The sequence below is a fragment of the Erigeron canadensis genome, chromosome 7 (genome assembly GCF_010389155.1).
Source record: "Erigeron canadensis isolate Cc75 chromosome 7, C_canadensis_v1, whole genome shotgun sequence".
Lineage (NCBI taxonomy): Eukaryota > Viridiplantae > Streptophyta > Magnoliopsida > Asterales > Asteraceae > Erigeron > Erigeron canadensis.
The window spans coordinates 2,598,781-2,616,853 of NC_057767.1; the positions used below are offsets into that span (position 1 = coordinate 2,598,781).

The window sequence follows — 18,073 nt, forward strand, 5'->3', positions numbered from 1 at the left end:
TATATATGTATGTATGTATGTGACTTTGTGTTATGAAAATGTTTGTATATATGCGAGCAAAACGACGCCCGATTGTCGTTTTTTCAAATATAACTATGTGTTTTCTGGATAATTTATCTTTGTTTTTTTTTAAAATCCAATAGAACAGTATATTTTGGATTATTGTGATATATGTGATTATATGTCATTTTATTGATGTGATTACTAATTATTGTAGAAACTTTCAAAAAAATAGTTGTTAAACTGTACGAATATTGTCGTCTATTTGTGTTTTTAGACGGAAATGATTGGCTTGGAATATATATTTATAACGATGCATTTGATTTTATCTAACAGAAAATAAGAGATTGATCTATTATGGAACAAGAGGATGAATATAAAGATTGCATACCCATCAACATGTACCTGGGTGAAAGGCGAAAAGACTTCAGTGTAGACATCGCTAAGTTTCATCGTATAACAAGGACAAGACTTCAAAATGACAGAACAAAAACTCTGAGTAAAGATGAGGTTGAACTGTATGACGTCCGTGTTGATGGAGATGACCGTTATAAAAACTTTGTTATACAATATTATATGAGGCGAGATAATCTTTTTTCAGTAGTGGTCGCAACAAGTAACGACGACGGAGCTACCTTTACAGCTCCTTTTGAAATGCATGAGAAAGAAGGTACTCCGGACCATATGAAATTGGTTATAAAGGGGTCCGAACACATACATTTCGGGTTTGGGTATGATAAAGACAATTGGGGTGCATACAACGGGTTATGCTATGAGAAAATACTAGAAGCGTATGACTATGTGATGAAAACTTTAGGTAATTCAGAACTCGATCCACATGAGCTTAAGAAACTCGAATTTAGTTGTCACATGATAATTCAAGTATTCAGTGAATCAGCCCGGAACTTATTTGTGGCCAAAGTTTATAACAGAGTTTTAAACGAGTCATTTGTGATTGAGAATATGTTTGGGCTGTTGGTTGCTCCCTACTCTGGGAGTGGGGTTCACATACAAAACAAGCAAGAAAATTTGGAAGTTGTACTCCATTTAGTGAAGAACTGACAGATCTATTCAATCGGGGTAACCTCGAGCTTTTCACTAATGAAGATGAGTTAAATAAGTTGAATTTATCAGCTGAAGAGAGGAAATACGCTTACAGAATGGCATGCAACTGGATGCTTACCATGAAAAGTCAACAACCTTGTGATTTTGAAACTGGAGATTATGTCTTTAAATACCATACTAAAGAACTCAAGTGAAGGGGCAAAGTTAGAAAGCTTGGAGTTAGTTGTTGAGAAATTAGTTAGTGTTACAATATAGTGACTATCATTAAATCTATTAAATCTTTATCTATATAATCAGTTATTTAGTTTTACCTATTATTATCTATATATTCTAAAGTTGTAAGATTGAAATCAATGCTAAGGGTTTAGAATTGTTAGAGCTTTTATGATTTACTTAGAAGCTATTATTTTACTGCTTTATTAGGATTAAGTGGAATGTGCTGCAGTTAATTGAGTTGTTATTATGTGTATATGTATTGATTGATGTATATAGAATTTAATTCGTGAATATATATATATATATATTTATCTGATGAATCAACAATTGATTGGAGATCGGTTTCGAGTGGGGTGTTTGGATTGTATCAGATGCCGGATTTTGTTTGTATACATTTGTTGTCGATATCTAGAGGAAAGATAACTACGGCCACTTTTAATGATCTTGGGAATTGGTTGATGTTTGGGTGTGCGAAACTTGGGCAGTTGCTTGTTTGGGAGTGGAAGTCGGAAAGTTATATATTGAAGCAACAGGGTCATTATTTTGATGTTAATACCATTGTGTATTCGCCAGATTCCCAACTCTTGGCTACTGGTGCTGATGATAATAGAATTAAGGTTCGTTACTTTTTGAGATACACTGTCTACTCTTGATTAGAAGAGGGTGTTTATATCATTCTCTAGGGTTAATAGTATATATACATTTCTGGTTATTTTTCATGTTGTCACACTTCATTGTTCAGGATTGCTTTTTTTAGTAGAGATCATATGATTATTGTGTATGCAAAATTGAAGTAATCAGAAGAAAGTAATATGCAAACAAGTTACAAAAAGTGATTTCTCTGTGTTACCCTAGAGAGAAAATGCAGTATTGAAAAGAAGGTTGAGATATGATTATTCAAAAAGCTGTTTTGCGAATTGCAAAATCTTATTTGAAAGAGCAATCCTTAACACCCTTGAACATATGACTTGAAAATTTTGTAATTTGTTTGCTTGTTATAGGTATGGACTGTATCTTCGGGATTCTGTTTTGTGACATTCTCTGAGCATACAAATGCAGTTACTGCACTGCATTTTATGGCTAGCAACCACTGTTTACTAAGTGCATCCCTAGATGGAACTGTTCGTGCATGGGATCTGTTTCGTTATCGTAATTTTAGAACTTTCACCACCCTTCTTCTAGACAGTTTGTTTCCTTAGCAGCGGATCAAAGTGGGGAAGTGATTTGTGCTGGAACGCTCGATTCATTTGAGGTATCAATCCCTAAATGTGATTTTTGACTATCCTTCTTTTGTGAGCTGTTTTGACTCAGCATTTTCTGTTCTCTTTAGATCTTTGTCTGGTCTATGAAGACTGGTCGATTGTTGGATGTTCTTAGTGGGCATGAAGGTCCAGTTCATGGATTGATGTTCTCTCCTACAACTGTAAGTTGTGGATCTTTACATGTTGTAAATATTTATGTGCTTGGATTTTGCATTCGGGATTGTTCATATGATTAACACGACTTGAAGTTGTGGTAATAGTTGCTTTTCTTTTAATAAACATGTTCCGGTTTTAATTATTTGTTATGTAACAGCATGATTAGTTGGGATAGAAGTTTTATACCAACTGCAGCAAAACTCTTTGTTTTTTTAGAGCAGCAAACTATCCAACTATCCTACTCCTAATTCCTAAGCTACACGATTGTCTTGTTATCCCAGGACTTCTGAAAAACCTCCCAATAATCCACCCTTACAAATATAGGAAGTGGGCCTAGAATCTGGGTGGAATTCCCCAAGGTCAAGGGCCTTGCCGATGGGCCACCAACCCATTGGCAGCAAAACTTTATTTTTAAGGGTAAAATCAAGTATTATCCTCTTTTGAACATAATCGTGCTAATTCTATTTTACTTTTGCTAACCATTCACTTCCTTCCATGTAAATACATTCTATTAGCTAATTTTATAAACTGTTCAATTTTCAAAAAAGTCCATTTCCATTATCATTTCAAATAATAATTCATTTCTTTACTTGCTTACTTTTTCTTTTCTCCTATTACAGGCAATTCTTGCTTCATCTTCATGGGACAAAACTGTTTGGTTGTGGGATGTGTTTGATGGAAAAGGTTCTGTAGAAGCATTTCCTCACACTCATGATGTTCTTAAAGTCGTTTATCGTCCAGATGGTAAGCAATTGGCTAGCACCACATTGGATGGTCAAATTCATTTCTGGGATCCAATTGGTGGCATGCTAATGTACACCATTGAGGGGCGTCGAGACATTTCCGGAGGACGCTTGATGACTAATCGTAGAACAGCAGCCAACTCTTCATCTGGCAAATTCTTTACAACTTTGGCTTATTCTGCTGATGGCAATTACATATTAGCTGGAGGAAGTAGTAGATACATCTGTATGTATGATGTTGCTGATCAGGTTAGTTTCTTCTTTCCTTTCCTTTTTCCTGAATTTTTTGACTGATTCTGTTTGTGAAGCTAATATCACTTTTCTCTTAGATATTCAGAGTTGAGAATTTTGACCTGATTTCTTTTGAATTCGTTGATTTGAGTTATATTTCTATCACCAGCGGGGCCAAACAATAATCTTCTTAATGGAAATGGGTCAAATGAGTGGAATTTTGCTAATGGACATATCTTAATCTCTGAGAGGCTGAGACCTTATCTATTCAACATAAAGAACTACTCGTAACTTTATTATTCTAACAATAAAGTTTCCGTTATCTTTTTACCAATAATCATTCATAAAATCAGATTTTATGTTTTTAGACCAAAAGAGGTAGGTGTAATCCTGTCCAACTTGTAAAGAAATATTTGACCTGTCTGTCACCTGACTCGTTACCTTGATCGTCCTTTTGACCACCTCTGTGTTTGTCATATATCAAGGGAACGAAATCTATCAATAAGTAGCAATCAATTTTAGATTAGATATTTATGCTACGAATATACTGGATATGATGGGTGTCATCTTGTATTCTGTTGACTCGGAGGTGGACTAGTAAATATGTAGAGGTGGCAAAATAGATGGTTTTGGTAGTTAGGTCTAAAGGGTTGTTTTTGGTACTGGCCAAAATATTGTTGGTGGGGTTGGGTCGACCTTAGGATGTAAATATGTAGTAAAAACAATTAGTGTATTGCTGAAATGATTCAGAAGGCTTTATGCATAAAAGAATACACCTTGGATGATTTTCGACTAGTTTGGCCATTTTTTGTTTTAGTTCTATTTTACGGGTTTGACCTTTTAGATGGGGCTTAATTGACGTGCCTACTAGTATGCCAAAATAAGCTTTATTGTTTAATACTTAGCAAATCCCCTTGGATGATTTTCGACTAGTTTGGCCATTTTTGTTTTAGTTCTATTTTTCAGATTTTACGGGTTTGACCTTGTATATGGGGCTGAATTGACATGCCTACTAGTATGCCAAGATAAGCTTTATTGTTTAATACATAGCAAATCATATCTTTTTATTTTTGATTTCATTTCTGTTGATTGTTCATACAAAGTTGGTCAAATTCCGCCATTTTCTCATCGTTATTCAGATAGTAGACTATTTAAAATGTCATTTCTGTTGAATCTGCAGGTATTGCTGCGCAGATTTCAGATAACCCTCAATATGTCTTTGGATGGAGTTCTAGATGTTTTGAATTCCAAGAATATGACTGATGCCGGTCCTTTGAATTTAATTGATGATTGTGATAGTGATATAGATGATGGTATTGATAAACAAACACGAGTCAAGTCAAGTTATGATCTGCCAGGAGCGGTGGCTAACCGTGGAAGGCCTATAGTTAGAACCAAGTGCATAAGAATTGCACCTACCGGGCGAAGTTGGTCAGCTGCAACAACAGAAGGGGTTTTGGTTTACTCAATGGATGATAATTTTATATTTGATCCCACAGATCTTGACATAGATGTTACGCCAGAGGTAAGAAAATTTTGATTAATGTATCAGTTTATGAGTAAACGTTGCATTTACACTGATTTGTTTAAACTACAACAGATTCTGGTTCCTAGTTACCTAGTTACCTTTCTAACACATTCATTCCTGTTCTACATTAGTCTCTTATCAAGAAGAATAGCCATTCTGATAGCTTTCTATCTTTTAATTTTTGAAACAATGATAATTTGTGTATTATTCAAACAACTGAACATCTGATCTTTCCAACTTCAGACAGAGACATGCAAAAACTACTTTCGACAGCCTATATATTGCAACTGATTATGTGGCCTGGCTGTTTAGTTTATGCCACTTTCAATCATACAAAGCCCTACAAAAAATAGTTTATTTGATGGTGATGGACTCCACTAATGATAATTTCACCTTTTTTGACGCACAGGCAGTTGATGCAGCGCTTGGTGAAGATCAACCAAGCAGAGCTTTAATCTTAAGTTTACGCTTAAATGATGACGGTTTAATCAAAAAGTGTATCATTGCTGTTCCTCCTGTAGACATAAAGCCTGTAGTTGCGTCAGTCCCTTTCAAATATCTAAATAGATTGATTCAGGCTTTTGCTGAGATTTTGGAAAATTGCCCCCGTTTGGAATTTATTCTTCGATGGTGCAGGTATCATATGCATACTCCATACTAGAGGTTGTAAATTAAATTGTGCCTAGGGATCGCAAATAAACCCGTACCCTATGGGGAAATCCAAAACCCGATGTTTTTGGGCCGAGTTCGGGCCCGGGTATACGGGTTTAGGACCGGGTATGGGGATGATATTAATTTTTTTGCCGGGTCCGGGACGGGGACGGTTTTAGATGAAAACTCATATACCTGGCCCGTATACCCGAAACCCGTCCGAACTCGTTTACCCGACCCCTATATATTACATTACATAATAAATATGATATATGTGTACGATTTGAAGTGTGTCTATTTGTTTTTTTTTCAAAAAAGAAGAATAGAAAATAAAAGGAAGACTTAATAAAAAGTGAGGGTTCATTTACTTATTTCTAATGTACTGTTGTTTATTCCTAAAAAACGGTTGATGTGCTCGATTCTAAATACAAACAATAAAAATGTCCACCAAAATGAATGACAAAGAGTTTGTAAGTGGCCTGCTGGCCTTGTGAGTCGCACACTCGCACGGATAACACAACAGAAGAGATAGGATATAAAATAATAAAAATAATAACGGATCCCTGTTTATCCGCGGGAAAACCCGTTACCCGACAGTTAATTACTAAACGGGGGGGCGTTAAGTCTGGGTCCAGGATTACTAAAACCCGACCCATACCCGGCTCGTTGTCATCCAGAGGAGGGGTGTGCAATGGGTCAAGATGGGTTGACCTGAATCATTTGTTGCTCTTTCTTTGAAAATAATTTCAGTTAAGTTTTATTAAATATCATTACAGAAAATCTTTAGTAATAAACTACATATTCGAATCTAGTGATTAACGATCTACTTTGGGCAACTTATAATCCCTTCTGTTTTCAGCTTCCTGGTTTTTATATACCAACTAAATCAGATATAAAATGTTAACCGGTGTGTTGGGTAATAGGTCAGAATTAATACTTTTTGGTATGGGTCATAATGAACCGAGTTAGGTTGCATTGAAAGCACTTGTTATCGGATGAATAAAATTATCTTTGGAGACTATCAACTTGTGTCTTATACTCCTATTTAGCTATTATTTTCTGTGACCAGTAAGAAAGAAAACACAACTTAAATTGACAAGTGAATGAGTTGAAAAACAGTTTATTACATTTCACTATACTCTCTAGTTTGTTTCAGATTCGTTTGATATAAACTACAAAATATGTAATTCACTTTGCTTTACAGGAGCTGTCCAAATGCCATGGTCACTCGATTCAGCAAAACTCGCGGAATCTGCTACCTTCTCTCAAATCATTGCAGAAGGCAATTACAAGGTTACATCAAGATTTAGGTGACACATGTTCTTCGAATGAGTATATGCTTCGATATCTATGCTCCACAAGCTCCAAGCCATGATAACGTATCTACAATGTATGTTATAGTATTTGCAGGAAGCTTGCAAAGAGTTGGCTCATTACGTTTGAGATGTCAATTTTGTTAGAAATGTGTGTAGGTTATGGATATAATAGTAATTAAGGCAGGATTTTGTTGGTTTTTCGTTAAACTACGCCATGGCCTATTTGTTACAAACATTCTTAGATCATCTTCATCTATAAGGTTCTATGTTGTAAGCATTTTTCCTATTTATCAGTTATCACAAATTAACTCTTGCTGTGAATACATTGATTAATTGAATGTGTTATTTTAGTCTTTTAGATGTTGATAGAGCTAAATTTATTATGTTTGAATTTTTCTTTTAATGAGAAATAATAGGGAAGCCTAAAATAAAAGTCCTAAAAATTGACCTACGCATATATAGCTTACACCTCGCAAAATGATTTTAAGTGCAATTTCTTTTACCTGAATTCCTATTATACCCCTAATATAAAGTCTTTTAGTATTTACTGTATTTTTGAAACGGTAATATTTTAAGGGTGTTTTGTCAAACAAGTTTTTGAAAAAAAAAATTTATAAAACCAGTCAAACCGGTATTTGAAATACCGGTTTCAAATTTTGGGCTCGAAACCGGTATTTGAAATACCGGTTTCAGAAAAAGGACATTTGAACCCGGTATTTCAATTACCGGTTTCAGACTTTGTACCATCTTTTGCAGAGCAACAGTTTAAACAGTGAGCATGCAGGCTGGGATTATGACTTGATGTGACTACACACTGGTTTCCTATTACCGGGTTCACGTGAAAAAAGTACATCAAAACCTTTATCATCAAAATTTGTTACAAATGCAACTGACAGAGATATCCAATCAATTCTTCTCCTAAATCTGTCAACATAATATTTCCTAAGAATACTTAGGAGTAGCAGCAGGTAGAAGAGAAGCACAAACACCAAGTGGAATATTTCTACAATACGTACTTTGTATATCTGGCGATTTCAAATCGAAATGACCTTGATGAACCATGGTTATGCCTCCTGCCCATAAATTTGTAATTACTTTATACTTTCAGCTTATTTGACTCTTGCATGCTATGAAGTCACTCCATGAATGCAACTACGTGTATTTTAGTACTCGTATTTTGTTACCGAATGGGGACAAATGCAATAGGTAAGTATAACTATTTTAGTATTTTTACTATTATATATCTGATGATAGAGAGATACAAGTAAAATATTTAAAATACCTACAAATCAATAAATTCCAACGAATTATATATAGTTTTATCAAAATTTGTTACAAATGCCTAAAGCAATAGAATTATATATATAGTTGATTTGAAACCGGGTTTGGAAATACCGGTTTCGAAATATGTGCAATGAACCACTGTAGCCAGTCAACTCTTGTACCTCCCTTGTCACATCGTCTGTACAAAGTCTGAAACCGGTAATTGAAATACTGTACAAAGTCTGAAACCGGTAATTGAAATACCGGGTTCAAATGTCCTTTTTCTGAAACCGGTATTTCAAATACCGGTTTCGAGCCCAAAATTTGAAACCGGTATTTCAAATACCGGTTTGACTGGTTTTATAAATTTTTTTTTTTCCAAAAACTTGTTTGACAAAACACCCTTGAAATATTACCGTTTCAAAAAATTTTTCGTAATACTTCACATCCTACATTAACTAATATTGATCGGCTTTTATCAATCTTCCCCCGCCACTGAATCGGTTTATTTCGGGTTGGAGACATAAAATACTTGCTAAAGCTGAAAGCACCACGGATAGTGTATGTGTCGTGTAACCCCGCTACATGCGCACGTGATATTGATTATATTTGTTATGGTTTGGTAAGTTCTACATCTACCAATAAACTAAAACAAGATTATAGCATTAATTAAGTGACACTTAGCGCATTATTTACGCGACATGTGTCTTTTTTGTCATATTTTTATTATAAAAATTAAACTATTGAAGTAATATATTTATATTAATAAATCATTTATAGTATCCGTAATTTGCTAATTCTAATACAAGTTTCCCTATTATACTAAATTTCAAACGCCTACTTTCAATCTTATATATATATAACCTATTTAAATTAAAACTATTGGATTAATATATTAATAAATTATTTATAGTATCCGTAATTTCCTAATTTTAATACAAGTTTCCCTAATATACTAAATGTTAAACGCATACTTTCAATCTCATATATACACCTATTTAAATTAAATTATTTGGTAATTTGTACATATGTACCTCTTTAGATTTAACCAAGTTTTTTATTGAGAGTTTTATACAAGATCGAATCAAACAGTTTAATTCAAGGTATTACAGTAATTAATTTAATTAATTCTAATTTTCATATTTTTGTGTGTTTGATTGCTTATTGGATAATAAACTTATATTTGTATTATGTGTATGTGTGTTTTGTGTGAACATATAGTTTTGATTTTGTGTACATCTTAAACAATAACCTACATGATAATCAAATTATAGGTACGTTTATAATATTTATAGATTTAACTATTTAAAATCAATTATAATAAATGTTTATGAACCGTGCATCACGCATGGGTAAACTAATATTTTGAAGTCTTCATGTTAATAACTTATTATAAGTAATATTAATAATAAAAGTTGAAGAATGGAGAAAGAAAAAGAAAAAGAGACAATTTATTAATGAAAAAACGATTAATTAAATAAGATTATAATGTCTTTTGTATAATAAGCCAAAAGTTAGAGTTTAACTATAGATCTAATAAAAAAAATAAAATCTATATACCGTACTGATTAAAGATTACGTCACGTGCGTGTCATTTCCAAAACATGTTTTTAATTAATGGTAGATATACTTCTATGTATGTCAATGAATAAATATTAATAAAATACATATGAATGAATTTACTAATAGTTAAATATATATATGGATAGATGATATTAATACGTATGCCAATCTATACCACTAATATAATCATTATTGGAAACAAACAAATATATAGATAATATCTATAATATTAATAAAATACACATACATATGAATTTCTTAGTTAAATATGGATAGACGAGATTAATATAAGGTATCTATTAAATAAGATTTTAATAAATCTGATTAAATAAGGTATCTATTAAAAGTACACTTGTCGCTTTAATATAAGGACACGCCGCCTGCCTAACCCTTTCATCCGTTATTGTTCTTTGTTTGTTTTTAATTTTTTGGTATATCGATTTCTGTTGGCTCCATCACTAATAATAATATTGTTGTTAGATTAGATACATATATATATTTTGTAAGAATAATATATATAGATCCCCCATGGATTTGGATTCTGAGTCGGACAAATCATCATCAGCAGTAGCACCTATTGAAGAGAGTAATAATTTTTTTTTATCTGTTTTTGTATATCAATTTCAGCTTGTTAGAGGTATAATTAAAATTAATTAATTAATTTGCTAGCAAAACAAATATATATCATCATCATCATCGTTGATGTATAATAATTAAGTAAAGACATGATTATTAAAAGCCAAAGCCTTAACAACAACAACTAACAAATTGATCGAGATTGATTGTAACGTACAGGAGGCCCACGAAGAAAGGAAAGTATCCGCTATCTGGTACTACAATTTCGGATTCCGACATACATAGAGATTTTGCTTTAAATCATTATCCAGAGCTAAGTAGATCTCAACAGTTAGTTAGCCTCCTCCTCCTATCTAATTTGTTTATTTTCGATTTATTTAGCAAGTAAGTAAGTAAGTAACTGCTCAGTGCCCGCCTTTCGCGGATTTTGAGCCCAATACCTCGACGGTATATGGTAGAGGTTAAGATGTAGGCAGACCTTACCCCTACCAAAGTAGAGAGGCTGCTTCCAGTTTCTACCTAAATGATAGAAAAGGACCTCCGACCTTTGCATGGGATGAGGATTGAACCCTTGACCTCTGTCTCCAAGGGTCAGGGTGTTTACCACTGATCCAAACCACGCTTTGCTGTATGTATGTAGGCTGCTTCGATTTATTTGTTTATTATTAAATATATAAACAACCCACCCTTTGCTGTATGTATGCAGGCGTATGTGCTTATTAGCGGCTTGCTCCACAGTCCATTTGTGAGCCTGCCTATCTATTCCTTAAATCACTTTCATTCTTTCATATTTTGTTTCTCTACGGCTCTAAAAAATTAATGATTTTGTTGTTGTATACGTAATAGTCCAAAGGTGTGTTTTGTTTGTTCATCTGTAGTCAGGAGGAAGAATTTCAATGGTCAAATGAAGCGGTCATGAGCAAGAAGGAAATGTGAGTACCTAGCTAGTAATTTTAGTATAGATTGATTATAATGTTTTGTTTTTATTGCAATTTGATTCCTCGGTTCAGTTACTTTATTACTAATTACCGATTGAGAGATTATTGTTGTTGAAGGGAGGAGGTGAAGGCATTGGTTCTAAAGAAGGCCGAGATGATAGGCGAAGATGCCTCTGCGCTCCATGCTCATATCAGAAAGCAAAGCTGGCAACCATGCATATTGAATGACGACACAAGACATGAAATAAATAAGGCGACGAAGCGTCGGCGGGAACTCAAACTCGAAAATAAATCTGATGATGATCAAGGAGCTTGTTCAGTAACAATGTTCCATCAATCTGATGACCAAAAAAGAAAAAAAATGCTTGTGAAGAAGGCAACAGAGAAAAGGTTTCCAGACTTCGTTTGGTAATCGGGGGATAGTCAGATAGAATTAGTATATAATTAGTCTCACCACAACATCGTGAACATATATTTATAGGTGTCCTCTATCAATGCAAGCAATCTCTTAACCGTAGCTTTCATTCCTTCCATGTTACTATGTAAATAAGAAAAAAACCCCATGTATTGAAAAAAATGTTTATTAATTATACCCTTGCTACGTTAAGTTGATTCCCATCATTACACCTCAGCGTACAGTTTTTGTCATGTGGGTTTTGATTAATATGGGTTACATGGGTTGAGTTGGGTTTGGGTTCAAATTTTGGACACAATCACTAAATGGATTGTGTCTAGGTTGAGGTATATGAACCCGGTAACACACAACCCGAACACGACACGATTGCCACCCCTATATAGAACAATATAGAGAAGTTTTCATTGACCGTAACTTAATTCAATATAGTAACTGGATTCCTATTTCCCATCTGTTGTAAAGATTCTGAAAGTGGAGCCTGGTGGCTTCATAACTATGGTCTTTAGTTGACACTAAATGAACAGGCAGTCGTTAGTAAACTGAACAACATTTACACTAGACAGTGTGAGGTTTCCTGCGACAAGAACAGGGGTATAGAACCTCGATCTTGAACAATGGAACTAACTTCAACAGGAGATCCTTGATTACATAGATGTAACTTTATCAGCATGAATAGTACTTGATTACATAGATATAATGTATAAAAAGAGAATCTCTAAAAGGAAAACAGATCAAAGGGTCTAAGTTTACACAATTTAATTTGAAGTGTTAAACTCAGGCTACTAAACTTAAAAGATTAAGAGCTGTTGTGAGGAATTGAAGGCTGCATGGAAAATAAATTAAAGGGCAATGACGATGCAGAATTAAATGATCAGGAAGGCTTGGTATCATTTCTAATTAATGAAGATCAGCCCATTTTTTACAAAAGAACAAGAATTGTAAACGACATTAATTTCATTAAACGGTGTTTGAAGGAGATAGAAATGACATTGACACACAAAATACATAGTTTGAAAACAAATTAACATACTTCCAATATACATAGTTCCATGCTAGATTAAAAACGATTAGTCGTTATTAGAAGAACAAGCGGACATCTCATTATACTAACAGCGACTGCAACGCATATGTCCTCTTCTGTAGCCCATATTGTGTTTTTTAAAGTTGAATGTGCTTTCTGGATTGTGCTTTTTAGAAGCTATCGCGCTCACTCATTTCAATTACATCAAAATTCCAAGTAAATCGATTGTAGAATGGGATTTTGGCAATCTTAATAGCAGGCATGTTGAAGATAGCATCAGCAAACCCCCCATCATGTATAGTATTAAGCATCAGGTTAATGAGGCTGTCGACGTTCAATTGCACAGCAGCCTGATATGAGAAGAGAAAATTGTGAAGCATATTAAACAATAATCATATTCATAAAAAAAAAAAAAACGTCCAACACAGTATATATTAACTAATAAAACGACGTCATTTGGGCTGCTCACATTTCCAGCAAGGCTTATATCTCTGGGATCCTTATGACGATTTTCTGGTTCCATGTCCTCCTCCTCTGCTATGCGCACATCCGTATCATTCATATAGCCAGACATGGAATTAGATTCATACACACATTTCATATCCATATTCACAATCCCATCCGAACAACCACAACCAAACGTCGGCGGCGCCGGCGTCTTCTCCTCTGATGATGATGATTTGGAACCACCCTTATTATCCATGGTCGGTCGGTCGGTCGGTCTGTCGATGATTCTGATGATTTGGGAATAAAAAAAAAAACCTAATTTTCAACAACTTATATTCCCATTTTTTTTAATTTCAAACCAGTCCTCACTAAATACTTACTTGATATTTTCAGCCCTTTATCTAATCTACCCGTACATTTCAAGTTTTCAACCGCCAGTTTTTTCCTTTTCTCTTTTTTTTTTTTTTTTTTATTTTTTTTACTTTTAGAAAATAAACTTTACCTGTACAACTTATTTTTGATTGATTTATTGTCATTATTGTAGTGTTTCTATACAAACATTATTCAAATACAATATATTTATAATTAAAAGTAACGAAAAAAGACTTAACTGTATCGTTAACCATATCTTTTCTAAACGGGTCCGAGTTGAGTTTTTAGGTTATTCAGTTGATCCGTCAATACGAATAAGTTGTTTTTTATTAATATAATTATAATTAATGGTGACTCATTTGACCTCAAACTAACCCATTTGACCTAGCAACCCACGAACTCACATCCCAAAAAATGATCATTTGACCGCCAACTCACTTGACCTAAACCACTCAACTGGCCCAAAACTAACCCATTTATATATAAAGTTGAACATGTTTGTGTGTTTTATATATCTATTGATTCTAACTCGGTTAACGACCGGGTATAGATCTAGTTTCAATGGTTGCAGATTATCCTGCTAATCATAGTTAACTAGTTAAAAAAGCTCTTGATAAATTTTAACATTTGTTTGTATATTTATTTATGTATTTTAGTTTATATTTTCCCTTTTAAACGCATGTTACTACTAAGTATTTTGTGCTTCGAAAGTTCAGTTTATAGCAATACTTATTTACAAGTTAATAAATAACTTGTTTACATGATATGTGGATAATTGAATACATTAATTGATATTTACAAGATTTTCCATTTTAAAACCTAAGTGTGCTAATGTATAGTATTTTTATTTTAATAACTGGGTAATAAAAATAATCTAGTAAAGTAGTAATAAGACACATATACTGAGCTGGTATCTATAATCTATAATCTATAACCTCAATAAAACAGATTGACTTATCTATTTTAGAAAATTCAGCATTTTTTTCAATATCCCCAAACTAACTTAAAAAAACACCGATGTGTTATCTGCATTTGCATTTGGTCTGTGTGTGTTTCAAAACGTCGTCGTTTTGACAGATTTCAATATGTGTTGCTTTGGATAATCTGAGCCCCCGTGTATACGGCCACGGGGGCTTATGCTTTTATTTCATCTATATTCCATAACTATAATCCCTTATAAAACATATTGACTCTCTATTTGAGGATATTTAGCAATCTTTTCTAGCTATATCTCCATATTGCTCCTAATTCACACATTACCTCTAATTATATATCTATAAACACAATCAAACAAACACCCTACCAAGATCTAACAAACAATCACTTTTTTCTCTCCTTCTAATTTACACATACGCATATCGATTCCTCAACCACTATCACTGTTTAACCGCCACAACGCGCGGGCACTAATCCTCGTAAGCTCTAAGCATTTTTTTGGTGTTTGGATTAGCTTTTGTGTATAAGCTGATAAGCTATTGTTGGGTGTTTGGCCTAGTTTTTTTTTAAGTTAGCGTATGTTGATAAAATGAACAAAAAGGACATATTATCACATAACTTATAAGTCTATGTATTTAGTTCTTATTTAAGAGTCATAACAATAACTTTGGATAAATTTATATTTATTATAATTTTAACTTATAGTTAAGACAGAAAGTAAACAAACATGCACGAAGCTAATAACAAACATCATTATCATGGTTCAAGCCCATGAATTGAAAATTAGAATTATAAGAAGCAACTATTAGCCAAGTCGTGAAGGAATGATTCAAAAATAATGTCGATTTAAATACAAAAAATAGACCAATGTTCGTTGCCTAAACATTTATGATTGCTATTACCTTTTCAAGCTTTGTAATTTAATATACAAGTTATGGCATTGTTGCCTAACAATAAAAAAGTTGCAAGGCACATTAATATACATTTTTAAGCTTAGAAATATTTATTAGCTCTTACACTTACACATTTATTATCAGGCAACCAATCTTACTATGAAGCACAACAACAAATACCTATGTCAGCCAAACAAGATTACTATAAAGCACAGGAAATAGGTGGATGCTCTTAACCCACCCCCCCTATTTTATAGGATGGTATCCTCTTCATCTTATCTTTATTTATTGCTTTAATGTTTGTTCTTGCTTTCTTTTATATCTTCTTTCAAGATATATGTAAAACGCATCAAATCTCTTTCAATTTTTGCTATCATACTCATATCTATCTCTCTATTATAAGTAGTAATGTACACATAATTTCTCTATTGTTTATTATAATTCCCTTTATAAATTTCAAATTTCTAGTTTTTGTTGATGGGTTTTATACAGATCCAAAAATGATGAGAAGAAAGTGATAGGTTTCAAATTTAGATGATGAAGATGGTGGTGTTGGTGAAAAGTAGTGCCCCGGTATTGTCCTGGCGGCGGCTCCAGGTGGGACTGGGGTGGTGGTGGCGCGACTCCAGTGGTGTTGGTGGTGGATGGAGATGTGGGGTGGTTGTAGATGACTTTGAAGGTGTGTAATGAATTTTCCGGTGACCAGGCGGTGGCAAGAATGGGTAGCTGGCCGAAAATATTAAGAAAGTAGGAGAGAGAGAGTGTTTTGTTGTTTGTTTATTAAAGAGTATATGTAAGTGTATATGGGTTAGTGGTCCCCATCTATACCTGTACTTGTTAGTAGTCCTCATGTTTCAACTTGTGGTCCAACACGTATATGGAGGGGTGCTCCAATCGGGCTCCAAACTTGTTAGTGTTTAAAAATCAATTTATTATCCATGGTCCAACTTGTTAGTGTATACATGTACATATACATATACACTATGATGTACAGGGACGCCTGATTCGTCAGGATACCCGTCCCGGGGATGTTTGGGGGACGGAGACAACTATGATTCAACATGGGGACGTTTCGGATTTGGGGGATGGCTAGGGAAGGGTTTTGGGGACATTCCGGGGGAATTTAGGGACGTTTCCTAGCCTATTTAGGGTTTACTGTTTGTATACCCTTCAAATTAGAACCACCCATAAAAAAACTCTAAACCATCTGTGGATTGGTACGTACATGACAGCTAAAAAGTAAAAAATCTCAATTAATATCCTACACATCGATCGACTATCGAAGACGATCAACATTCATCATTCATCGGTTCATCAATCATCACCATCAAGGCATGAGGATCATATTTTGAGTTTACACTTTACATCAATATCTATCTATTTTAAGTTTTCTTTAATAAGTTTTTTTTTTTCCCGAACGGCTGCTTACATTGAATTGTAACTGATACTTTTGCTTGCAATATCATAGTATGAAGAGCAATAATGCAATGAGATTTCAGATCTATAATATTGATTAAAAGAGTTTCATTCTTTTTAAAAAAACAACTTGTCAACCTCTTGGAAAACTTATGGGCAAGAAAATATGATTGATAGTAACTGCAGTCCTCACAGGCTAGTATGGAGGTTTTTAATTTTTATAATATCCTTTTTTATAAAACAAAGCCTCATCTAATGTTGCATTTTTATTAGCTAAAGTATGTAGCTTTACTTAATTTAGTGGCCGACATTCTCATCCATATAAGAATATAATGTTTTGACCATGGTACCAATCAAACAATTGGGAAGTGTGGTATTTTAGATTGTGTTGGTAAAGCATGCTAAGCTGATCAGAGTGCAAATAATGTGTTAGAACAAAGCTTTTTTTGGCTTGATTTATGTAATTTTATACACAAAATTCATGTCAAACATTATTTTCTTTTTTTGATTGAAGGCTGAATTGAAAGGTGATTGTCTTTTTGGAGAGGAGGTTTTCGCATAGCATATAAAGGCGAACTGATAATTCAACTGAGGTTAGTTGAGTTTGTTTCCGCCAGCCTAACCCTTTCATTGGTTAGTTTTTTTCTTTGTTTGTTTATAATTTTTTTGTATATGGATTCAGTTGGCTCCAAACACAAATAATAATACTCTCATCCTCATGATTGTTGTTGTTGTTGTTGTTAGATTTTAGAGGTATATATATATATATATATATATATATAGAATAGAGATCAAATGAGAAGGTACCATAAGGAGAGAAGGGAGAGAAGGTTCGTTTTTTATTTTTTTTTTTAGCTTGTTTTTTTGAACTTTTTTTCCTTTTTTCATTCTTTCTTTAATTAACCAATTTCATATAAAACTTTTAACATTTTTAAAAATTTTTTTTTTTTTCAAAAGGGCGGAGCCCGTAAGCTATAGGCGAAGCCTCTCATAGTAGTCTCATACTATGGCAGAGCCATGATAGCTAAGGGCGAAACCCGTTTGGTAGATCACCCTATCACCGAT

At 33.7% G+C, this 18,073-nt stretch overlaps 1 protein-coding gene and 1 pseudogene across 1 annotated transcript; one reads left to right on the forward strand and one right to left on the reverse strand.

Moving 5' to 3' along the window:
- Positions 1-357: 357 nt before the first annotated feature.
- On the forward strand, positions 358-7,491 carry LOC122607204 (annotated as a pseudogene).
- Positions 7,492-12,859: 5,368 nt separating this feature from the next.
- Positions 12,860-13,676, reverse strand: LOC122607878. The gene is made up of 2 exons (XM_043780946.1): positions 13,414-13,676; positions 12,860-13,294 (listed from the first exon to the last, which is right to left on the reverse strand). Exons 1-2 carry the CDS (start codon positions 13,645-13,647, stop codon positions 13,115-13,117), a joined length of 414 nt encoding a protein of 137 aa, XP_043636881.1. The 5' UTR covers positions 13,648-13,676; the 3' UTR covers positions 12,860-13,114.
- Between the last annotated feature and the right edge of the window lie 4,397 nt (positions 13,677-18,073).